Here is a 24,570-nt window from a genome sequence, read left to right as displayed (position 1 = left end):
TTTCTTCCTAAACTACCCACAAATTATTTTCCAGTGTTCTACCACACATTGGGAAAAAAAAAAAAAAAAAAAAGAAACAATCCCCAAATTGCAGCAATCAGATCCAGCCTGAAGAACACTATGTTCAAATGAGAACCATTAAGCATTATTTGCTGTACATATTTGTACTGCTTTGACCAGCACTTGTTACCAGGTAAACGGCTCATTTACAAATGGCAACAAACCTGCCATTTTAATACGCTGGCAGTATTCCAGCATCTACTCCTACAGCAATTGTATTTCAGCTTTACAGCTGAGAGTCAGAAGCACTTCTTGGAAAGGGGAAATTTAAGTTGGCATCTGAGAGTAATCTCCGTGACAGTTATTCGGAGTAGTTAGTGACTTGAGTTACTTGAAAGAGTATCAGATTCAGCCATTAAGGCCTCTTTTAAACAAAGTTTGAAGGAAAGTGGATACCTGCCACTCTGTGTTTTCCATTGTGCTGGGAATATCTCTCTGTTAAAGCAGGTGTGAAAGCAGCCAGATGCTGGATGGGAATTGGGAATGATCTAACTGCATGAAGCGGGTCAGCACAATGCCCAGACACTTTCACACATCTACAACCACAGATTAAGTTTCCCTTTTGAATGTGACCTTGCCTTACTTATTTATTTTCAAATCTGGGGATTTAACATTCAGTGGCATTCTTGTAACTAGTTACTGTCACTTCTGCTCCCTGCCACAGCCCAAAACCGTGTATGTGATGACCAATCATCCTGAGAACAGGTTGGGGTCAAAGCTGTAAGTGTACTCTTAGAGCAACAAATTTGGAGTCACTCCCCTACACCAAGGCACTGATTTTTGAGGCACTGATTATTATCTTTAGGTTCTCTCCTTCCACACATACCTTCCAGGAGTCTGTTCAGACCTGTCCAACCTTAAGCAGACAGAAAAGGAGAAGAAATCTCCACTAATAAGACCCAGCCTAAACAGGCTTTGCTAATGCAGAAGCACACAGCCAGCTATTTACATCCTCAGACTTAATTCCGTTCTTGCTCGGAACAAAAAGCTTCTTGCAACCCACAGTACAAGGAGCATGACGCAGTGAACGTGCACAGATATATTATTTTTAAATCATACTCACTGCAGTTCTCAGTGGGATTTCTCTAAGCCAAAATAAGCATCAGACTTCAGTAACATCTGGCTGTTCATAACAACCCAAGCAGCTTGAAAGATTCTGCTAGAGATTGCAGGAGATTCCCTCTTAGACACAGGGTGGGCATTTCTTTATCTTTAGGAAAGCCCCTCTTGTAAAAGCAGTCAGATTGCACAAGTCTCTGGCATCTTTTATACTCATCAGCTTTACACCAAGTATGAACAACGGCAACAGACAGGAGCCAACACTCACCTGTGGCCAAACACTTGCTGGCATCCCCAGCTGGAGATGCCCGGATCCGATAGGGAGAGGAGGGGATATCATCTCCACCGTACTTCACGCCAATGGTATAACGGCCCGTTTTGTCCGGGACATAGGTGACTGTGTAAGTGCCATCCTTGTTGTCGTGTATGTCCACTCTCTTGGGTTTGCCCTCTTGGTCCTGAGGAACGCAAACCAGAAGATTAAGGCACTATGAAGTTAGTTATGAATCCCTACAGCAGGGCAGCAAATCTGTTGCCAACCATATTTAGTCAGTCTCAAAGAGGTAAGAGAACTGAAGCCTTTTGAGGGTTAAAAGTCACTTGGGGACTATTACCAGGAATAGACTATTAGGAGCAGAAAGGTATCAGACCACTATAAAACAATCAGTGCTATCATTAACTACCCTTTGTTTGATACAAGAATGTAAGATCCAGGAAGCCATTTTAATCAACTTAATATTAATTGTAAGAACTTTTAGGCTTCACTGCCACAGTACTGCTGGCAATGAAGAACACTTTCCAGGTCCCTGAGGCACAGATCAGGAGCCAGACTATGCAGCTCTATTCTGACAAAGCACTGAGCAGCTTTGGCTTCCCCAAAAGATTTGCAGTCAAGAGAAGTGTTACTGAAGTCTGTGTCAACCCTCCTGGATGAGGCATCCAGCTCCTGGCACACTGCAAGGTCTATAGTTACAAGCAGATCTGTGTACTGCCTTCAGCTACCGTTTCTACACTGAGTATAAGAGCTGAAGACATGCATAAAAAATACAGATCAGAACTTCGGCATCAAGCTTTTGTATCTACAGCCAAGATCTGTGCTGTGCAAGACAGAGCTACTCCCAGCCCCAGCTTTCAGTAAAAACTATCAGCTGCAAAGTGTGAAGCATTTTAGAAAGTCTTGTAGGCCTGCTTACAGGGAAACCATGCAGTGACTCCATTCTGTATGCCATAACGTGACACTTCCTGGAGTACAGTATAAGCTACAAAGGATTTGAGACTTTAGGTACAACGTGATAAAGCTTGCTTCTTCCAGGAAGGCTTGTGAAATATTTGACATTCAACAGCTCAGAACGAGAAGTGAACAAATGATATGAGTAGGATCACCTATGTACTCCCAGCATGCAGGACTTGTGGAACTTGATCTTCAAAGCCACAGCCATGCTGGGAGCTCTGATAAGCATTCTGGATTCTTTAAGAGCACACCTGCATGCCAGAATAAAAGCAGATGCTATACTGCACCTGAGCAGACAGCAGAACAGCACAGGAGCAAGAATGCAGAAGGGCAAGAACAACCAGCCATGCTTTGACCTAGGCATGCCAGAGCTGATAATGTGCTTTATGGCCCACTGACCAGAGACCTTTTTGTTGAGGCCACGGAGTCCATGCACCAGAAATTTCAGGAAGAGCAATAACAACATCAAATAAAACATTCCTGCAGTATCTCCTTAAGCAGCTTTTGGCTTTCAGCAACCTTGAGGGAGACTTGTTTGTTAATTTATCATCATGCAATGCTCAGTGTGGATGTTATCTCATGGCCTTGCTGAGCGATACTCCTACAAGGCTGTCTCCACTTCAAATTCCAGTAGTTTCAGAATCTTGCAAGAAACTATTTATCTCATTTTGGGCACTTGCAGAGTCCAAGGTTAACCAAATGTCAAATATAGCCTGGGTGATGACTTTAAGACAGAAGTCTCAACAAACACAGAGTGCAAGACTTTCCTGTACCAGAGATTAAGGTTCAGCCAGAAGTCCAGTCTCCAGGACACTGGGCATGCCAGGGTACAGCCGTGGGCACTTCTGATAGGAGCCACTTGTGCCCACCTAGGCCAATATATTTCCACTCCCATTTGATTTTGTAGTTACTTACAGTGATCTGTACAGCCAGAAGTCCCTGCCCAGCATCCTTAGCATCCACAGCAAACTCCACAGGCAGGCTGGCAGGTATGCCATAGGAACTGAGCCCTGGTCCGCTTGCCGTCACTTTACTGGCATCGTATGTAGGAAGCACCTTCACCTTGAAAGGACTTAAAGGGAAAAGCATTATTGCCTTCTCCTCCTAAGTCAATGGCTGATAGTCACTGCAAAACACATCCAAGTGTAGATACACCTCCACTATGGCATCTCTGCTGCATGCACAGCAGGCTCAAGCCAACACAGAACCCTGCATTCATGCAAGGAGCTGCACTGGTTAAGAGGGAAGGATCACAGCTAGCCCTTAGTGCTTGTGTGTTGGGAGAGCATTATCTGGTCATTAAATCTTCAGTTCATCTCCATCACCTTACCTACGAGGAATCTCTTCATCAGCATACTTGACAGTGATCATATAGGGTCCCTCCTGTGTTGGGGTGTACACCACAGTGTGGGTGCCATCTCCATTGTCTACTATATTAACAGGCTCCACAATTCCTAAAAAAAAAAGAAACAAAATTTTCTCAGCTGTGCTATTAAAACTCAGTTCCTCACCCTCCATTTAGCTCTAAGATGCTCTGCTCATTTACAGTTTGCAACAATCAAATGGCAATTTTAAAATCTTTTTTTATTTTTTAAGTGAAAGCAATAGTCATGGATCAGTGATCAGTTTCCCTTATTCTGTATTCAAAAGCCACTGACTTGAGACAGATTTGTTACCCACCACTCTCTGGACACCCTTCTTCTTGCTGTAAACAAAAGCTAGCATGAAAATACTGGAGAAAAATTTGCCTTTCTCTGCAGTCCGGGTCAAGATCAATTGCTCAAAATACAATGAAGATCTTTCGAGAAAGAAAATGACTAATGGTTATAATTGCCTGAACTGTCATTTACAAGATTACGTACTGCTCCTGGGATTCAGTACACAGAATTGAGCCCTAAAGCCAGTTGGTGGTTAGCATTCACCAACTGAATCTTTCACAATCAGGTATCTGTAAAGCAGGCTCACTGCTTTGGCAAGAGAGCCCTGCAAGCTGCCAGAGCCATAAGCAAGCAGGATCAATTATTTCAATTTGCATTAAGCTAAATCTACAGCAGATTAAGTGACATATCAGTTCAGATCAACACACAAAGCACTCTACAATTACAAGTTGGCTTTAAAACACAAAAAGGATTAGCAGTAAAGCAAGCACAAAAGAAATTTATAGATTCCATGCAAAGCCTAAATCCAACACCGTTGGTTCCCACTCCCTCCTCCAGATGATTCTTGCTGTTGCCAATTGGACTTCCAAGAGCCAAAATTACCAGTAGTTTGTGATGAGTTCAAACCTGTCTCAGGGCCACCATTAAAGAAATCTGAAATCGCTTTCAATGGGGAGCGCCATCCCTGGGAATCCGTCTCATCCACTAAAATTAAAGAAGTGTTACCTGGGAAGGACCTGCACCACCATGACCTGACACTAGGTTGGGGAAATAGCTCTCACCTCCCTGCAAGGTAAGACTGGCAGCCAAAAGGTACTCTGACAAGATACCATGTAGCCAAGCCCCAGCTTTCTAGGTTGATGCAAACATCAATAATGCTTGAGAGCCTTGCTGCTCTCTAGAGAGGGTTCCATCATGTTTCACCAGCTCCTGCAACCCACTGCTATGGGTTTCCCAAGCCACCATTCACATATGAGACTTTGGATTTATATCCTGATGTCTAAATCTAAGCCACAACTGTTCACCAGTTATGGCACTTCTCCCAGCTCTGAAGTTTAGGATAAAGACAAAGACACTGCCCAAAGCAGCAGTACCCAGGACACAATTCTCCTCTTTTTACAGCATGACGCATGGGCCAGCTATCAAGGTACACATGCCAGATGAACAGGAACAGAAGGAAATGCTCATTAAAGTGGTATCACCCCTCCTCTGCAAGCAGAGCCAGTACCATGTTACCACCAAAATGCAGAGATGCTGGATGAAGAACTCCAGTTCTTACCTCTGGGTCCTGCCACCACCACCTCTAGGGGTGCTAATCCTGCCTTGCTGGTGTCCACAGTGAAGGACTGTGGGATTTTGGCTCGAACAGCTGTTCCCAGACCTGGTCCTGCTGTCTTCACCTTGCTGGGATCCACAACATCCTTCACAGGAACCTTGAAAGGACTGCCTGGAAGTCAATGCAGAGTTAACAGTTAAACACCACAAAGTTTCAGGAAACCAAAAGGTCTTTTTTTCTACTTTTCCTTGGGAAAATTACTATCCCTCAACCTCAGGCAGGAATGACAGCCTCACAGCTTCCATACTACTTCTCTGCTTCTGCAAAATGCAGAAGTGTAACAATGGTGCTTTGACATTTTCACCATCTATGCCACAATTCAGTTGTGACCTATCCCTTCCAGATCTCACACCTCAGAAAGAAATGCACGAAAGAAATCAGTAGTGCAAGCAAAGCATCATGCAGGCACTTGTTTCCTTCACATTTTACCAAGTACAGTATGTTGACAAATAAAATGAGACCAATGGGAAAGAATCAGCTCACTCACAATGCCTTGGAAAGAATACCTGGATGTGTGCTGTGTGACAGCATGAAAAAGTCAAACATTACTGAAAAATGCGTCTAGAACTTAGGAGCATTTAATTCTTGGTATTAAGCAAAATATCCTCTTTTTATCATGAACTGCTGGATATCAGATGTACCTGGAATACTCCTTGAACCAACTTCACTTCAGTTTGACATCCAGTGCAAACATGCATGTAAACACCTGGCTTAGGAAGCAGTTACTGTGCTTTCTGAGCTGACTAAAACATGCAGTGTTTAATACAGTCCCTGTAACAAGCTCAACCACTAGACCATCTCACGCAGAACAGATACTTGAAGGCATCCACACACCAAAGGGATATTTTCTAGCATATTATTCGTCACTTGCACATCGTATCAGTTATTTATCAAGGCCTACCTTCCCTTTCCCTGTCCCACCCACCTGCAACCACCCTTCTGTTCCCCTGCATATGCTATAGTCTTGGCAAGGCTCCTCCACATCCCCACTGAGGCCACTTCAGAAACAAGAAGAAACCACAGCCCTTCCCCAAAACTACCACACCACAGCACAGTGTCCCCACTTCCCTGCCGGGTGTGAGGAACAAACACCATAATTGTTTCTGCCCCAGTTCCCAGGAGAAGAAGAAAGTCAAAACCTCAACTTCCCCCAGCACGAGTGAGACACAGCCAAGGTGCTGAGTCCTTGGCTTAGCATCTTCCCACTTCTGAAAGACACCAAGAGCTCTTACCAGGAATGTGCTCTCCCCCATATGTGATGTTCACATCGTACTCTCCTGGAACATAAGGAACATACTCTGCACTGCAACTCCCATCCTTGTTATCTTTGCAGCTAATTTTAGACTCTGAAGGTCCTTCAACAGTTATCCCAAGGCCACCAATTCCTGCCCCTCTGCAAAACAAAACCACACATTGTTAAAATTACTCACTTCTAACAGCAGCTTCGTAGCCTTTGCATGCTCTGGCTGCACTTTACCCTTACTGGAAATGCAATAACCTGACCTCTGATGTCCAGTGTGCTCCAGATGCTCTGGCACGCAAAGCCATTCAATGTAACCCCACTTGCGTTTTCACAGAACTTTATCTTCAACCATTATCAACCTCTAATCTCTGCAGGGCAGAGTGCTCACTATGCAGTGAGGTAGCACACGCAGTAATCAGAAGGCCACAGCTTGGCCTTTTTATAAATATTTGTACCAGGTTTAGCACCCTGCATAGCATGGGCCACTACACTCCCCCCTCAGACATTCTTTAATGATCAAATAGGCCTAGTTACCTGGTGACAACTGAAAAGGCATTTGGCTGATTTGTGAAAGCTTCTTTAAGGCCAGGCCCTTGTGCCTTCACACGTGATGGATGGCAGCCCTCTGTCACATTCACTCTGAAGGGACTGTTTGGCACAGGCACCCCATCATATGTTACACTGACCGTGTGTGGACCTGTTGAGAGGAAGAACACACATCCCAATTTCCCTATGTATTCTCATCACTTAACATTGTTTATACAGATGCTACAGACTTAAATCTCAGCATATGGCTAAGAGCTTCCTCCTGCATTTCACAAGACTTCACTAGTGTTTCATAACTGACATGCCATCTACTCATTGTTATTCTGAAGCCAAGTTATGGTAAAAGTCAGTTCTTCAAGTTAAAATAGAGCTACTTCCTGCAGAATTTCTTTCCTCCTCCGCAGGCAAGAAATCTTGCTAAGATGCCAGCAAGTTACTGGCAGACTTCAGCAGTTTGCCACAGAAGAGCTGATGGCTCTTGGTTTTCCCCTGTCAAGTAAAGAAAAAAAAACCAAACAAAACCAGAGGTTACCCTTTTCAAAAGGCGTGTACTCTACTAAATAGGTTCCATCAGCATTGTCCTGGATGAGACAGTCTGCAGGGGAGCCAGATGGGCTCATGATCTGTGTCCTGATATGGTCACCACCAGACTTTGTTAGAGGTCGAGCATCCACAGTGAACTCAGTTGTAGCTTCTCGGAAGACATCTGCAAGATACATTTTGAAGAGTCACTTCAAGAACCGGGTATATTTCCAAAGATGAAGTATTTTGTGAACCAGCGTGATAAACAACTTGTTTGGGAACATAACAAAACATCCCAGTTCAAGGGTCACCATGGGACCCTCAACTATTACAACTTCTAATGCGCAGAATGTTTTGTGCAGGATAAAGGACCAAAAGTTTTACAAACTCTGGTAACAAACAGTTATTCTCACCTTTCCCTTCCACTCCTGGCCCAAAGACTTTAACTCTGCTTGTGTCCACAGCTGGCTCCACTTTGACCCGGGCTGGGAATTTAGGCACTTGCTCTCCTCCATATCTCATCTTGATTGTGTACATGCCAGCTGAGAGTGGTATATATGTTACAACGTAGGTCCCGTCTTTGTTATCATCGATCTGAATTTCAGCTTTGGAACCAGAATCTGACACCATGTCCACCCGTAGGTCCCCAGGACCTGCTTCTGTGCAGTCGACATTCAGCAGCCCTGCCTCACCCACTTTACCACATTCCAGACCCGGGCCTGTGGCAATGACTTTAGAGACATCAAATGGCATTTCTATGTCTGCCTTAAATGGTGACCCAGGAATATGAACTTCTTCAAACAGGATGTTTACAAAATACTCTCCAGGCTTTGTAGGCAGGTAGGAGACAGAGCAGGTTCCATCGCCATTGTCTGAGCATTCAATTTTAGCTTCACAAGGGCCTTCTACTGTCAAACCCAAACCTCCAGTTCCTGCTCCTTTGGTATCTATTGTGAACTGGGCTGGTTTTCCAACGAGTCCCCCTCGGAGACCTGGACCGTGAGCTTTTACCTAGAAGAAAATATGCATTTGAGCTAAGCTCATTTTTTCATGTTATTGCCAGCACAGACTGCCTAGTTAGACTTGTCTTGGAATTCAATGAACAAGCATTTAAAAATACCCAGAAAATAACCCCTCTCAGTTCTCCTCTAAAGTTGGTATCTCTCCTCCAAAGAGGTTTTTAGGAAAGGACATTCATACTCACCATAGCTGGGTTCATATAGCCATGGGATACAAAAGGTAGAAAAGCTAAAACATTTGACAGCTGTACACAAATTTTTCTTGAAATCTATTTCATTAGAAAGGAGCATCTCAATTATCAGAGCTGAGATGTTCATGAGGCAAACTTTTACTAAATTAGGAGCAATACTTGTATTTGCCATACTATGCAGAATGCTTGCAGTATTCTTATTTAGGTTAATATTGTTCTTTTTTTTTAAATGCAGCATTATAGGAATTACTTCCATAAGTCATGGAGCCTGCAAAAGGAACTGAGTAACAGCACTGAGTAACAATGATCCTAGGTCTGGCTTGGCCAAAACAAAGCCAAGTCTCCTGCAATAGCCCAGAATTCCCTACTCAGGTATCAGTTGCTATGACACCCCTAAACCATTCACTTACCTTGGAGGGGTCTGGAGGTAGTGTGGCCTCCACAGTGTAGGGGCTGCCTGGGATTGGGTTGCCATCATAACTCACATCCACCACATACAATCCTTCTTCCCTTGGGATATATTTTGCAGTGCTGCACTCCTTACCCAGAACAGGTTCCACCAGACATGGCACAGCTTTCCTCATTGGACTGGAAATACGAACATCCAGTTTACCTTGCCCACCAGCTCCTTTGGTGTCAATTACAAATTCCTGATCCTTCCCTACTTCCACTCCTGGAAAAGACAAAACCCATACCACTATATTAAGTACACAACATCAGACAGTGCTCCAAGCAATCTCACATAAATGGACCACCGAGGAAGCAAGCACTGGTAGTGCTGCTCAGTCTGCACCCCTCTCTATGCAAAAACCTGGCAAACCAAACAAAAAAATTAACAAGTGCCTTGGTTGATTTGAGCTACAAAGCTACAGTGCTAGACATGCCTGCAAAGACATGGCCTGACAGTATCAGAGGGTTATTTCAGGAACACAACAGCCCTAAGTTTTCTCACTCAAAAAAAAAAAAAAAAAAAAAGCAAAGCATGATGAATGGCACTCTGCACTGTAGCAGTTACATATACCTGAACAGCCACCTAGCATCAGATTTCATCAGCAGGTGCCCAACCTGGTGACAAGTCCAGGTCTGTTCACCACAAGGGGCTAAATCCCAACAGATGCTTTGTCCACATTGCTATGTCATATTTGGAAAAAAACAAACCAAAAAACAAAAAACCAAACCAAAAAACCAAAGCAAGTAAAACAATATCTAAATTGAAATTCAGTGCCCAGGAGGACCAGCTCTGTCAGAGCGGTCAAGCTGTGCAGTTGGAGCTAGTTGATTCCCAGCTGGAGCAAGTTAGAAAGAAGATTGTTTTGCACACTTGTGTTCCAGCAGGACATGTTGGCTATCAACCAGGTTCAGGAGAGACTTCAGAGGCAGACCGTGGGGGCTGCCAGCCCAGAGGTACTTACTGTTTTCAAGTCCATTGACTTTAACTTTGCTGAGGTCTAGTGGAGCAGCAACACCCACAGTGAAAGGGCTTTTAGGGATAGGATCACCACCGTAAGTTACCAAAACCTTCATTGGACCCTAGTTGGAGAATTTACAAGTTAGCACAGTTCCTCACTTCATACAGACACACTAATATCCAGGCAGTACATAACCACTTCATCTAATCTGTTACAGCTGACCACAGCCAAACTTATTGTTTATGGACTCCCAAGCCTCATCCCAGTGCAGCCCTTCAAAACTATTAAATGGTTTTATTTAACACAGGAAGACAAAGACAGTTCTTTCCAACATTTAATTAGACTATATTCAAGCTGCCTGGCAAAACCTCTGGCTCAGGCTGGCTCCCACCCTCCCAGGACTCAGACCTGACATCTGAATGAATGTCCCAGTGCTCCAGACCAGGTATCCCCTTCCACAGCATAGGGAGGCCAGGCCCAAGCTAAGCCTGCAAAGAGGCTGTATTATTACAGCATCTGAAATACCAGGGTTTTAAGCTCTGCAAGTCAGGAAGATTAATGCTCTTGTGTATTTTGGCTAGAATACCACACAGCCATGGCAAGCTCCAGCTTATAATGTGTGCTCCTTTTCTTCTCTCCTACCGCAATCCATATTGTATCTATATTCACTGTTTGCTTACTTTTCGTTCTTGGATGGTTTAGCTCCCAAGTGAAATAATCATGGATGTTTCACGAAAGCTAGTGAATAGCTTCCATGATTACTCTTGGTTGTTTTTAGAAAACACACACACGGGTAGCTGTAGCAACACTGGGAGATAGATAAGGCTGAGTAAACAGTATTAAACCAAGGCTCCTCTGCTGCTGACATAGTCCCTCAAGAATTTAACTACCTACTCCATCCTGCCCCTGCTCTGAGGAGTTCAGCAACTCATTCATAAGCTACTGCTTACAAATCCCAAGAAACACAGGGTCCAGGAATGACCTACATGCTCCCCACCTGGAGGGACAAGGCTACTCTAAATGCCATGTGGTCTATTTGCATCTCTTTTTAACCATTGCTTGACTGCCACCCCTATCTGCAAGCATCTCCTGTAAGTCCACAGCACCTCCATGACCCCAGGTACTCTTCCAGATAGGAAACCCAAGGGGTAAGCCTGGTTTGGGCATCCTTGCTTGTTTTGCCACTGCTTTTCATGTGAAACACAGCAATCTGGTACTGCTCATGCACATGTGTGGCATTCAGACAACTTTGCACCCTTCTGCATACCAGCCCTGACTGAACAAGCAAAAGCCTCTCCAAACAGGCACGCCAGCCACATCCTGAGATCATGCAACTGCTTTATCCAAAAACAAATGCTAGCTCTATGGTGCTTCCAAGAATGCTAATCCAGCATTACCAGATAAATAATGCTGCAGTCCCCCCTATCAGTCTACTTTCACACAGCTACATTCAAGGAAGTTGGTGCAGATGACCAAGTTGCTCATGTATTTGTTCAGCAGAACAAGAGAAGCCAAACACTTTCACCTCAGCACTATAGAACCCATGTATTCAGAAATACATGAGATTTGTGCATTCTGGCATGAAAAAGCCTTTTACAAACATACAAGCACAATGTAAGGAAAAATACTTCTAGCTACTATCAGCTTCCACTTTCAGCTTTAATGGTGTTGCTCGGAAGAATCTGTCTATCAACCAAAATGAGTTAGAATATATTTTTTTCTAACCCAAGGGTAAACCTCAAATACAGACAAATACTTTGACTCACTTAATTCGCAGCCCAGCTTCCCTCCTCAGCACCAACTCCCTGCTGGGGAGCTGCTGCATCATCAAGCAAGCAATGTGCTTTTTGTCCCTGCTCTGGGTTGCTCTACAGCTCCTTTGACAACAGCATCTTGCTGAGAGGCAGCACACCACAGCCCCATCTCTGCAGGACTGGTGCAGCTGGTGCAGCCACCAGCTCCATTTCACCCTCGTAAGGTTCACCACCTTTCTTCTTCAGCTGACAAGTTGTGGAATGATAACTTGCTCTGTGTGCCACTGCTTTAGTATTTCACTTGTTCCCAGAAAAAAAAGATATTGCCAAGCTATCCATAGCTATGCCAGAAAATTATATTACTGCTTTCCAACCCCAATTGTCCTGCAGGTTTAAGGGATCCTGAGAAACAGGACATCCTGGCAAGATTTATCTGCTCATTCCTCTGTGTGCAGGTACCAGAGAGGGAGATCAGGGCACTACAGCAACATGAACTGTTCACTCATATGTTTCTACAGGATTCAGACCTACCTGCTGTATTGGAGTGTACCTAACGGTGTGGGAATAGTCATAGTTGTCAATGACATCCACATCTACCACTGCCTCTCCCGGCACTGGGCTGCTGAACTGCACATCCAGGGGTGCTTTTCCAGCTCCCTTGGTGAACACAGTGAAGTGTGTTGGCTTGCCATTTTCCACGCCTGAAGGAAAAATGTTAATTCTAATTTATGCAGGGCTCGCACACAGAAACTCTTTCCAAGAAGCACTTGGTACCTATAAATCCCAGTCAAGCAAAAGGCTGAGGGAGAGGAACCGTTTCCCATTGCCTGGCACCCCACCCCACCGTCTCCAGGACTGCATCACTGCATCCCACCAAAGCTCAGCCAGGCAGCAGCTACCCCACAACAGCCCCTCACTATCCAACACTGGCCACATCATCTCAACCCTGCTCTCACCAGTTTTGTTCAGCCCAGGTCCTTCAGCTTTCACTTTGCTGGCATCGTGTGAGGGGTCCACTTTAACTCTGAATGGACTGGCAGGAATTTCCTGCAACAGAAACATAGCTTTAAACATAACCAGGTCATTCCTCACCAGTTTTGACAAATAAGCATTTTAAAATACTTCTGCTTTAGCTCCAGCACCACCTTAAGTAAAATTTCACCTCAAGCACTCTACCATAGTGAGCAGTATTATTCAAAGTCAAAGGCAAAGTTAGCAGCTGGACAGTCTGCAGGGACTTTGCTCCTTTTTACTTTTTTAAGGAAAAATTATTTTTATTCCCATATTCCTTGGAGAGTCATTTAAGTTTTCTATCCTTTAGAAAATAGCTTTGAGACTGCAGTCATTATGCCAGCTCAAGACATCACATGCTTGAATTTCAGCATCTACAGCCAACCCCTCTCATTTGTATCTTCAAGTACTACAAAAGTGGTTTTGGAAACAGTGACCAAAGTACACGTGAGGTGAAATGAAAGGAGTCAGCTGTAAATTGCCACATCCAGCTGTGAACTGGCACATGCTCAGTGACTGAAGAGCACAGAAACAGACTCTAGAAACATCAGGCTGTGAAAAGACTACAAACCTCTCCTGCAAAAAGCACTTTAATGGTGTAGCGCCCAGCAGCAGGTGGGGCGTACTTCACCGTGAATGTATCATTAGCATTGTGGATGATGTCAAAATCTATGTCCTCTTCCTCATCACTGACCACACGAGCATCACACTTAATTCCAACACTGACATCACCTAGGAAAAGCAAAAGGAAGTTTCACTACTGGACAGTGCAAGCATTTTGCTAGCCAAACAGCCAACACATTCCCATTTCCAGTAGTTGATTAGGTCACCACATTAATTGATGTAACAGATCACATCACAATTCATTGCAGTGTTCTGCTTCCCAAGGTTTTTCCATGAAACAAGGAAAACCAGCATGAAACAGTACATAATCCCCTCTCTTGCATGACCCATGGTTCTGATACCACAGCAACAGCCCAGCCTGCCTTTACCTTCTCCTGCATCTGTGCAGTCAACAGTGAAGTGGGTCGGCTCACTCGCTTTCAGACCAGTTCTCTCCACGCCAGGTCCAAACACCTTCACTTTCTGAGGATGACTTCCTTGACCTATAAGGACCTACACAGGTTCAGAAGAATCAGAATCACACATCTGTGTCACACTCGAGACCACAATCAAGCTGAAGCATTGCTTGGACAGAGGCTACAGGAAAAGAGTACTTAGGTAAGAGTGAATTGCCCCAACTCCCCCAGGCTGCAGCTGCATTGACAGGAGTCTTTCAACGTGTGACCTTGTAAAAACAGAAAGCTTTTTTCAAGTGCATAGATTCTTTAAAAAAAAGGAAGCAGAAGGCCACACCTTCTTGAAGCTGACGGAAGGGGTTTATCATCCTAGCTGTAATTACAGGCATTTGTGAGAATGAATGTCCTACTCAGCTAGACCAAGTAATACTTACCCTAAATGGGCTATTGGGCACATTGGCTCCTCCCCAGACAACAGAAATTGTATGCTTAATTGGTTTAACTGGCACATAGGAACAGGCAAACACACCATCAGGCTTGCTTTTTATCTGGATATCAAAAGGGTTTCCTTCTCCATCCTAAAAAGCAGTAATAAAAGCAGAAGGCACCGGTAACTTGAAAAATGTTTGTATAGCTTGAACAACCCAAGACTGTTACAAAATATATTTTTTTCTTTCCAGAGCTGCAGCTCAAAAATACTGAAGAAACATGCAAATTACACTCCTGTAAGTCTTCATTATTTAACACTTGCTCATTCCTAACACCATCCTACATCACATATTTTAACAACCTCGCCTGAAATTCACAGGCTCAGAGACACTCTGGATGCTTCCAAATGACAGCTCCAGGAAATTACAGCTTGCTTTGCTGAGAAGACTCCAAGTAAGGAAGCAAAGCCATGTATTTCAAACACCAGGGAGAAGTCACCTTGTCTTGTGTAAGGTTTGTTGCCTGACTGACTACATTACACAGATCAAAGCACAGAGCTTTTAGGGAATTACACATGCCCAGAATTAAGTGCATAGAAATACGTAAGCCATTTTTCTCAACAGTGTTAAAGCCCTTGTGCTGAAGTTTCACACAAATGCCTTTGGCTTTTTACCTGTGCATACATCTTCAGAGGTGCTTTCCCAGCGTCCTTGGTTTCAACTGTGAACTCAGCAGGATTATTCACTATACAGCCAGTCTTCTCCAAGCCTGGGCCATAAGCCTTCACCTAAAAGAAAACATCCCAAGAATTTCAGCTTGCAGTTCAAAAAGAGAAGTAAAACTATGTGATTTATTTCTAAAGACCTTCCCACAAAACACACAAAGCATGGGATACAAGTGGAGGCTAGCAGGAAAGCTGAGAATTTGGACTATTTCAGCAAGTTTTCATTACATTGAATCTAAACCACAACAGTGTTATTAGGAAAAGCTGAGTAATATCTGGCTGGAGCTTGACAAATTTAGGGCTTTACACAGCTTAAAAGCCAAATCTGATAGCAGATGCCTCCAGAAAGATCTCTTCTGCAGTTACATGGAAGATGTGTTATGCCCTGGGTGAACTTTGATACACCACCTTATCCGGGTTGAAGTCTCCTGAAGCCGGTCGGATGAAGGCCATGTAGGGGCTGTCTTTTATGTCCTCATCATCACACATGATATGCACAGCATATTCACCAGGCTCTTTGGGCCAATACTTCACATCACATGAGCCATCGTTCTTGTCATCACACTCAATTTTAGCCTGAGAAGGGCCTTCTATTGCAAAGCCTGAAAAAGGAATAAGTAGGTTCCTCGTGTTAAGATTTGTGATGGCTGCTATATTAACATCACTTCCTCAAAATGCATTTTATTAGCAATAACTGTGCCTGATGCTCTCTATCACCCTTCTTCAGCAACATAAGAGATAAACCATCCTTCCCTTCTGGGTCTCATCCCCCAAAACCACAAGCGAACACTTCTCACACACATTCCTGTCTCCAGAACTTTCTTTTCATACTCTGGTACAAATTTGTGTTTAGACCAAAACATCTTCCAGACACGTTTTTTTACTGCTGGGAAAACTACTGTTTCTCATGAGTTTGTTCCTAGCATTGCAATAAATAAACATTTCAGGCAAACTAAGTGAAGTAACATACCAAGAGAGCCAACTTCTGTGCCAATGGACTCTACCACGAAGTCAGCAGATTTACCCACGATCCCCTCATGCAGTCCTGGGCCCCAGGCTCGCACTTTCTGAGGACCTGCTTCATGACCCACCTGAACTTCAAAAGGGCTACAAGAGAAAAGCAAAAGATAAGATTAGAAATGGGGACAAACACAGCATCCATGGTTTTCCCCAAGAGGGGAGGCTTTACACGAGGCTTTACATTGTATTTCCCAAATTAATAGATGCTATCATGCCCTGGCACAGTGCCCAGCAGACTGTCTTTCTAGCAGGGAGGCCATCCAACCCATCACGTGCTTATGTCTTGCACCACAAATCCTGAGTGTCAGCTAATTGGCTTGCACTGCTTGCTGTAGCCCTGGACACTACAATAACAGACTTCTTCAAAGACTCACAAGTGAAGCCCAAGCTGCACGGTCCATGATTTTTTGTTGTTTTTTGCATTCATTATTTTGGGTTTCGCAAGTGTGACACAAATCACCCTTCAAAGCTTTCCCAATATAAGCTGCTGCAGCCCTAAAACAGGCTGTAGATAAACTCACAGCAACTGCTTTTGTCACTAATTTTGCCCCTCCAAAGTTTCTTCAAAGGTCAGTATTGCTTTAACCTCCCCAAACTATGCAACCCACCAAAGGAAACTAAACCTCAAAAAAGTTTCTTCTAACTCACCTTTTTGGGATGTTGTGCCCACCCCATGTAATTGTGACAACATACTTCCCTGGGGTAGCAGGATAATATTCAAATGCATATATACCATCCATAAAGCCTTTTTGTTTCACCAGCTCCTCCAAGCCCTCTGTTGAAAGATCAGTTCAGCATTAAACTTAACAGCTTCCATCCTGCCTTCAATTATTCAGACAAGTTCATGTTTTCTTGTATTTATTTTAGCTTGCAAGAATAAATCTCTTCCACCAGGAAAAAAAAAAAGGTCAGGTTATAAGGGAAGTTAGTTCTAGTTACCCTCTAGGACAAAGACAGCAAACACTTCCAGAAGAAATACAGCAGAAAGTATTTTAAGTTACCAGACTTAATAGGTTCCCTTGTGTTTTATTTTCTTAGTCTGCAGTATGATGCATGTCATATGTTAAAACAAAAAAGCCTAACATTTGTCAGACTTTGCAACCACAAGTATGCAGAGAATGCCTACTTTTCATTTTCCTCAAGATGAAGAATTTAGGGAGAAAAAGCTTAATACACTAAAATTTACATCGATAGGCCTAGTGCTTTTTTTTTTTTCCCCTCCCCATACGCATTAAGCCACACAGTCAGAGCACTGTGCCTGTGGAGGAGGTGAAGGCAATACAATGCACCTTTTAATGCTGGCCCAGCTCGGGGGAGGTGACAGGCAGCCCCACAACCCCACAGCCTGGGGAGCAGGAAGCCTCTGGAGCTTCCACCACCCCACAGCCCATCACAGCCCAGGCAGAGGGCCAGGGCCACAGCTTAGGACACAGCAGAGGACTCATATATAGGTCCTGAGCACGGGTCTCCACATCCATCTACAGGTTCCCTCAACCCTGCTCAGGTGCCCCACCATCCAGAGCAGCAAAGGTGCTGCACTGAGCAGTTCCTAGCTTTATGAGAGCAGGATTTCCACCCTGTCAAGAGCCCCTGGAGTGTGACTTGCTACCACAGACTAGATGAAGATGCAATGAACAAAAAACTTGGGAGGCCATCTCAGGCAAACATGTATTTTCTCAGTTTTACTGACCAATATGTGTTAAAATGGAGAGACCGAAAACCAGCTGTACTCTCACCCAGCCCTACAAGATTGAAAACTTCATACTTGAAAGAATACCATAAACCCCTTCTGAAATCCAGCTTTCTAGGGTGAGACAAAGCCCACTGGTTCCATCAGGTGAACATCTCCTTACTGCTCTTCCTTTTTGCACTCTCCCCTTCCCCTCCTTCTCCAAAGCACACCCACAGTACAAATGCACCCAAACACTTACTTGGTCCCTTTATAGTCACACCAAGGTCTCCACTCCCTGCTGCTCTTGTATCAACCTTGAAGTCAGCTGTTTCCCTCATGCGGACACCCTTGGGCTGCAGACCTCTCCCCGTGGCACGACACGCGTTGGGATTGCAGGCTGCAAGGGAATTTCAGACATGAATATCACCTTTGATTCTCAACATACACAAAGCCTAGCCAGCCTGGAACAACCTTTAGATTAATGTTGACTCAGGGACACCACAGCTTGGCTTTCAGCACAGATTTTTACATTATAGCATTAGGACGAGTAAGCAGACTCAATGCAGTCTGTGCCCCATGGCCTTTAGGCAGCGGTGTGGGGTGCAGCCAGGCAACATGAACCCCCTAACAAGGACCAATGTTTTAGAATTAAAGCAAACACTCTAGCCCTGTTGCTTTCCAATTTGATGCCAGTTATCAATACAAAACTTTTCCACAGCTATCACATACAGATATTCAGTGTACCACAGTCTTCTTGATGCCTTTTGCACTGAGAGGCACACGGCAGCATGGGGTGAAGTGTCCCTTTGCAGACAGCCCCCAATGAACAGCATTATTGTGCTGCTCTTTCAGAAGCATGTGACTGGAATAACTGCTATTGGCAAACCTGAGTTCTGCACATGCTTCAGCAAGAGATGTCATGTCAAAACCCCCTGCTTGTCACAGTTCACACTTTCAGAAGCAAAGCCATCAAGCCTCTGCAGACTGCAGCAGCCATGGGTAGGGGCAGTAGGTTACATATGGTTGAGATTAAGCTTACGCTTGGCCCCCAACTGCTTCTCCAGTCCTGCAGAGTGGCTACATAAAAAAGTAACACACACTTATGAACAGTTTTCATTATGCTACCATGTGATCTTCAGCTCCACTCCAGAGACCTGAAGGATTTCAAGAGACTTACAAACAATTCCAGAAGCGTAAACCAAACATGCACGTCCCCAACACACACCGTGCTTGCAGCAGGAGCACAAGTCTGCCAGGCAGCTCGTTGGGTTTTCACTCATTTCAGTAGCTTACAAGTTCTACCCAACCCCCTTCAGCAGCTAACATCACTCCACATCCTAGGCTGAGGGTGCAGGTGAAGGTCACATGCCATCAGTGAGCTCAGAGAACTCAGTGGGAGCATACAGGAGTGTGCCCATCGCCGAGCCTGTACACAACTGGGTCAGGCAGCCTGTGGTTCAGTTTCACTGACTGGGTCACACACAGCCTCAGTGTGCTTGCAACTTTCTTCCCCAGCCCCAACAAAACCAAACAAAACCAAACACCCTTTTAGCCAGGACAAGCTGCAGGCTAGAAGCTTACGAAAAGCAAACATGACGGAGCATCCTGCACACCTCTTACCAACTATGAAGCCATTAGCAGTGAAGTCCAAAATTCCACAAATGGAGGGTAGCTCAGGAGAGATGAGCAGAGATCTAAAAGCGTAGGAGCACGTAAGGATGGAACAGAAAGCAAGTTAGGTGTCAGTTAAGGAGGAAAACAGTAAATATAGTCATTTAAGGAACAAAGGTGGAAAACAGCAAGACACCGCATAGCTGCATAGAACACTTTAAAAAAAATACACAGTGCAACTTATTGTTCAGAGGTCTAGGCAGAAAGGAAACTCCAGCAATAAAAGCCATGTTACTTTTAGAGCACTGTTTTACCCTGTGAATACCCAGGTGACTCACTCAATCAGGTCCAAGATGTTGAAGGGTGCAGAGAATGCCCAAAGCAAGATTAAAGCACATTCTACGATCACACCCAAGGAAAAAAGTGGCCATCTACGTTCAGGTGCACTTTTAAAAAAGCATACCTTCTCCAACAAGAACAGTGCAAGGAGTTTTGGGAATTGCCTCCCCAGCAAAAGTCACTTTGACAATATGAGGACCAGCTTGGACAGGTTTGTAGGTGCAACGGTAGACTTGGTTGCCTTTGTCTTCTACCACAACTTCAGCAAGGTTTCTCCCCTGAGGATCCTCCACTTCCACAATCACATCACCCACACCAGCACCTGCAAAGGAAATAAGCCCAGCTGAGCCTTGGCTTCCTCACAGCAACACAGAATGCATTTAGAATCACAGCCGGATGTCCCCTGCTACCATTTCTGGACACTGCCTAAATGTTCAGCTTCTGCTGACAGAAGATGAACATCCACATGGGGAGGGGGCAAGACAGGATGGTGGCATCCCCATGCAGCTGTCAAACTGACAGGGCTCTGCTGCCTCTGCCACAGGATTCCTCAGCAGTATTACAGTACTGAATACACATCCACCCTTGTCACCCCATTGCTACTGTCGTGCCTCTGTCACAGACTAACCCATAGCTTTACCAGCCTGTTCAGTCTCTAAAGCTTTGAAATGGTTCAGATTAAGGGCTTGGACAATCTATGTGCTGGTCTGGATCCTTCTCTGCCAGACTGTGTGTATTCACTTTCATTCAGACACCTGCTCCTCTCACATTTTATTCAGCTCATCATGCAATAAAAACATCTTTGCAGACACTTTCAGAGGCCAGACATGTCTTTACACGATTCAGACCACTCCCTCTCCCAATTAGAGGCTGAACATAACACTTCCCCTTGCTATAACCACATTTAATTTTATTTCTAAGCGCCTTCAGGCAGAAGGCAATTTAAAATACACTACTCAGCATATTTTCAAGTTTGAATACTCCAAGTAACTGCCCTAAGTAGTTTCACATTGTTCTAAATGAATTAGCATTTGTAGCATCTTACTGACTCATTCCTCTAGGCTACAGCATTGGCCTAATAGCAGGCGACAACTCACCTGATGGAGATGCCCTAATGAAGAGTAGCCCCCTAATAATTACAATAGAAGTTGAAACCAGTTAGTTCCTCAGTGAAGTCTGAACTCAAAGTATCACTGTGGCAGATTCTTGCTGTAAGCCTACAGAACACATTAAGGGTTTCCAGTTTACTCTCAGCTCATCCTTCAGAGATGGGCATTTCACATTCCTGCTTAAAATGAGTTGGGGAGTAGAAGCCAGTCAGGAATTTTTCTGCTGCCATTCAGCAAGTTCATAACAAATTTCTGTGTAAAGCTTAGCACCTCCCTGCCTGAGCTCAACTCCATACTTCCAATGTTTCACACACAGCTGAATCCTCCAGAACAGCCTGGCTATAATTTCCCCTCTGGACTTGATGGGCCTGCAAATGCTCATCCAGTTTCCAGTTTGCTCATTCCTCCAAAGCTTAGGTTCTCCTCACAACTGAGGAAGCTGCAGGATTTCAGCACTCATTCATCCCACTTACCTGCTGTGTAGAGGTCAAAGTAAGTAGGCTTGTTGGCAATGTTCCCTGTTGCCTCCAGTCCTGGTCCCTTTGCTGTTACTTTGCTCGCATCTCCCTGGGCTTTGTCAACATTCACTTCAAATGGGCTTTTTGAGATGTGCTGCCCAGCAAACAGGACTGAAACCTAGAGACAGACAGTGTCAGCTCCAACCCACCAGGGACAGGCAAAGTTCAGTGTCACCGACATGTTGCCAAGCATGGCTGCATGTGTGGATGTGTTCCTAGCACAGAGAGCCTCAGAGGTGAAGACATCCATCCCACAACCCTCCTTTTGTCCATGCAGCTTAGCTGCTGGCCACCTCCTCACAATACTGCTGATCCTGGGCTCAGGCACACTAGGAGGGATGCTTCAATCTGGATGTGCCAACAATATCGCCACCATTGCTGATCATCAGCAATGAAGTGGCAGCAGAAGTTGCATTTACCTTTTCAGACTGGCTGTGGGGACCAGCCACTCAGGAAAATGCCAAGAAATGGGATCACCCATTAAAACCTGCTTCTACAGGCATCTGGGGACAGAACTGGGTGGGAAACCTTCACTGCAAAACCCCCACATACACAATGTCATCAGCAAAGAAACAGCTTAGAGAAACAACCTGGTACTTTGCTCTGTGTCACTGTGACAGCCCACAAAACTGGCTTCATGAGCTGCAAGAAGTGGCTGTGAGTGAGAGGACACCCAGCTGTGGCACTTGATACCAAACACCCAAGCACCTTGTCTCAACACACCCCTTCTTCCCCCTTGAGATGGGAGCAGACCCATAGCCCAGATGGAGAATTAAGGCCACATCAGCTTATCCTTTTCTTCAGGATGCCCAGAGTGGCTATAACTCTGTGAGTAAGCAGGCCTCAGGGGCTCATGTTAACAACCAGCCAGAACAGCACATTTAGCAAGAGAATAATGGTTACCTACCTTGTGAGGTCCAGTAACCCTTGGCACATACTGAACTGAATAAGTCTTATTTTTGTCACTGGATGGAGTTATCTTTGCCTAGGAGAGAAAACATCCATCATCAAGCTGTGCCTGTGCATGGCAGCTGAAGACTTTTTTCTGAGACTCTTCTCCCCTTGATACTGCAAACTATTTCCAGAGTCAGCAATGCCAGAGACTCGGGATCTTCACTACCTCCTCTTCACATATGGGAAAAAACATTGGTTTTGTCTATTACACAAGATGAAGCAAGCTACCTTCTCCCCATCCTGGCCCTTTCTCTTGCTGCTAATTGCTCTGCTAAGGCAGGCCAAAACTGAGGAGACATTAAGTCCAATGTACAGCTGTATTTTTCTGGAATGTTGTAACATGATCAAGTGGAGCACTTGGATGAGAATTTTCTATAAACATTAAGACCAGCATTTTAACTCAAAATGATTCATGGCATCTAAATAGCTGCTTTAGCCATTCTTGCAGAGTGAGTAAGAGCAGGCAGTGATTTAGTGATGTGTGTTATCTGAAAGTGTGTCAGAATGTACTTGGCCAGTCAAGCTAAAGCACTGCAACTACTGGTCATTGGAGCTGTGTTGCTTAATTGCAGATAGTGATATTTTTTTCAAGTTCACTCAGTAAGGCAATTACAAGGAAAAGCTTGAGGTTTGCACTTCTGATAGATGATACTTTGCAACTTTTTAGATTACTTATCTCTTAAGATCTGATTTGTGATAGATGAAGGTTACAACAAAAACTGCAGTGTGCAGACCATCTTTACTTCTCCACACCAAACAGTTGACATACATACCTCCTCTCTGTTTCCTTCTGGATCCTCTATGAAGACCATCAGGTCTCCCTGACCAGCACTGATGGTGTCTACTGTGAAGATGGCAGGCTGCTTCACCATGTTCCCATGAGGCTCAATGCCTGTGAGACAGATGCAGAGCAGCACATTAGCTGTTGCTACAAAACTCAGGCTACCCCAAACCTAATCCTCCCACACAAGAAGTCCTCAGTACCAGCCTCCCCAGGCTGCTCCATGACACCCCTTCCCCAGCTGCCCAGAGCATCATGCTCTTACAAGCATTCTTAAAAATGGGTTGAATAATCAGTGCCCAACTCATCTCAGGATCTCTGGTCAAGACAGGAACCCAGCAGGCACTCAGTTTCAGGTGAAAACAAGTTTGCCCATTTGCCTGAGCAATGCACTGAGGGTCACCCCCAGCACTGACAGTGCCCAGATGATGCTGATAGCAACCTGGATATGGCCCTTAGTTGTTTAGGAGCTGCTCCATTTTACACAGCTAAATACTGCAGTGGTGCTGCACCACAGGAAGGACAATCTGGGGGGCAGGAGAGCAATTATGGGAAGCCTTTTGGTAAAGGCATTGCCCTACAGCCAAAGGTCTACACTCTCTCATTTTACCTCATTTTCAGAATCCAGCTGCAGAGCCACTGCTTAGATTTATTATTCTTTGAAAGTTGCTCAAACTACTTTGCCAGAGTGAACACTGTACAAATGGCACACCGAAACCTCTTTAAACCACAAAAATCCTGCAATTCAGTGCTACTGCCACTAAAGTTTGAATCAGTTTCCTTGTTCCCCAGCACAGGGCCTGCTACAGCATGTATTTACCAGCAGGGTTTCATCATTTCCCCACACATAGCCCCAGGTCATGACACCTGTCCTGGTGGTGTCAGACTGAGTGGGTGGAAGAACTTCCCAGAGTTGCTGGTTCCAGACTAGCCCAAATATATATTCCCTTCCGTCCAAGGGAATTACTCTTCAGCTTATTCATAAAACCAAGGGCACTACTGCTCCATAGCACAATTAGTGGAAAGTGTAATGTCTGAGAGATCATAAAGGAAGTGGTTGTGAACAACAGAATTCCTCAACTTGTTTATCTTCAGAATACAATAACTTGAGAGAAATGCAAGGAAGATCATGTTTTTACTAGGAAATCTGAGCATTCTGATAAGGTGTTAACAATTGACATATTCATTCTTTCAAACTGAGCTCTAGATTATCATCTAGTTTAAACAGCTATAAATTCGCCTTGTGTATCTTCAGTCCACCACACAAGCATCAGGATACGGTGTTCAAGTTAAGTATCCCTCCTTCTGCAAGCACAATGAGAAAGACTGCTTATCCTCAGAAGGCAGCTTCAGCC

The 24,570-nt window shown here is 44.6% G+C and overlaps 1 protein-coding gene across 8 annotated transcripts in view; it reads right to left on the bottom strand.

Moving 5' to 3' along the window:
• The window catches only part of FLNB (filamin B), a 71,286-nt gene that overhangs the window by 19,676 nt on the left and 27,040 nt on the right, over nucleotides 1-24,570 (bottom strand). For 4 of the 8 annotated variants that reach the window (XM_071755918.1, XM_071755917.1, XM_071755914.1 and 1 more), the window contains exons 5-29: nucleotides 23,208-23,326; nucleotides 22,388-22,465; nucleotides 21,436-21,598; nucleotides 19,978-20,175; nucleotides 18,163-18,300; nucleotides 16,880-17,006; nucleotides 16,182-16,318; nucleotides 15,620-15,813; nucleotides 15,161-15,274; nucleotides 14,493-14,636; nucleotides 14,032-14,155; nucleotides 13,611-13,771; nucleotides 12,985-13,075; nucleotides 12,560-12,729; nucleotides 10,278-10,395; nucleotides 9,276-9,538; nucleotides 8,069-8,666; nucleotides 7,666-7,839; nucleotides 7,122-7,284; nucleotides 6,577-6,737; nucleotides 5,288-5,455; nucleotides 4,636-4,713; nucleotides 3,681-3,804; nucleotides 3,266-3,422; nucleotides 1,388-1,577 (exon numbers count right to left, since the gene is read on the bottom strand). In XM_071755918.1, the coding sequence (XP_071612019.1) occupies nucleotides 1,388-1,577; nucleotides 3,266-3,422; nucleotides 3,681-3,804; nucleotides 4,636-4,713; nucleotides 5,288-5,455; nucleotides 6,577-6,737; nucleotides 7,122-7,284; nucleotides 7,666-7,839; nucleotides 8,069-8,666; nucleotides 9,276-9,538; nucleotides 10,278-10,395; nucleotides 12,560-12,729; nucleotides 12,985-13,075; nucleotides 13,611-13,771; nucleotides 14,032-14,155; nucleotides 14,493-14,636; nucleotides 15,161-15,274; nucleotides 15,620-15,813; nucleotides 16,182-16,318; nucleotides 16,880-17,006; nucleotides 18,163-18,300; nucleotides 19,978-20,175; nucleotides 21,436-21,598; nucleotides 22,388-22,465; nucleotides 23,208-23,326 (4,152 nt within the window). The remainder of the gene's footprint in view (nucleotides 1-1,387; nucleotides 1,578-3,265; nucleotides 3,423-3,680; nucleotides 3,805-4,635; nucleotides 4,714-5,287; nucleotides 5,456-6,576; nucleotides 6,738-7,121; nucleotides 7,285-7,665; nucleotides 7,840-8,068; nucleotides 8,667-9,275; nucleotides 9,539-10,277; nucleotides 10,396-12,559; nucleotides 12,730-12,984; nucleotides 13,076-13,610; nucleotides 13,772-14,031; nucleotides 14,156-14,492; nucleotides 14,637-15,160; nucleotides 15,275-15,619; nucleotides 15,814-16,181; nucleotides 16,319-16,879; nucleotides 17,007-18,162; nucleotides 18,301-19,977; nucleotides 20,176-21,435; nucleotides 21,599-22,387; nucleotides 22,466-23,207; nucleotides 23,327-24,570) is intronic. The other 4 variants (XM_071755916.1, XM_071755915.1, XM_071755920.1 and 1 more) reach the window with 1 other exon arrangement.

Source organism: Heliangelus exortis, chromosome 12, assembly GCF_036169615.1.
Source record: "Heliangelus exortis chromosome 12, bHelExo1.hap1, whole genome shotgun sequence".
Lineage (NCBI taxonomy): Eukaryota > Metazoa > Chordata > Aves > Apodiformes > Trochilidae > Heliangelus > Heliangelus exortis.
Note: the sequence above shows the minus strand (reverse complement) of the source record. Positions and strands in the feature narration are given on the sequence as shown.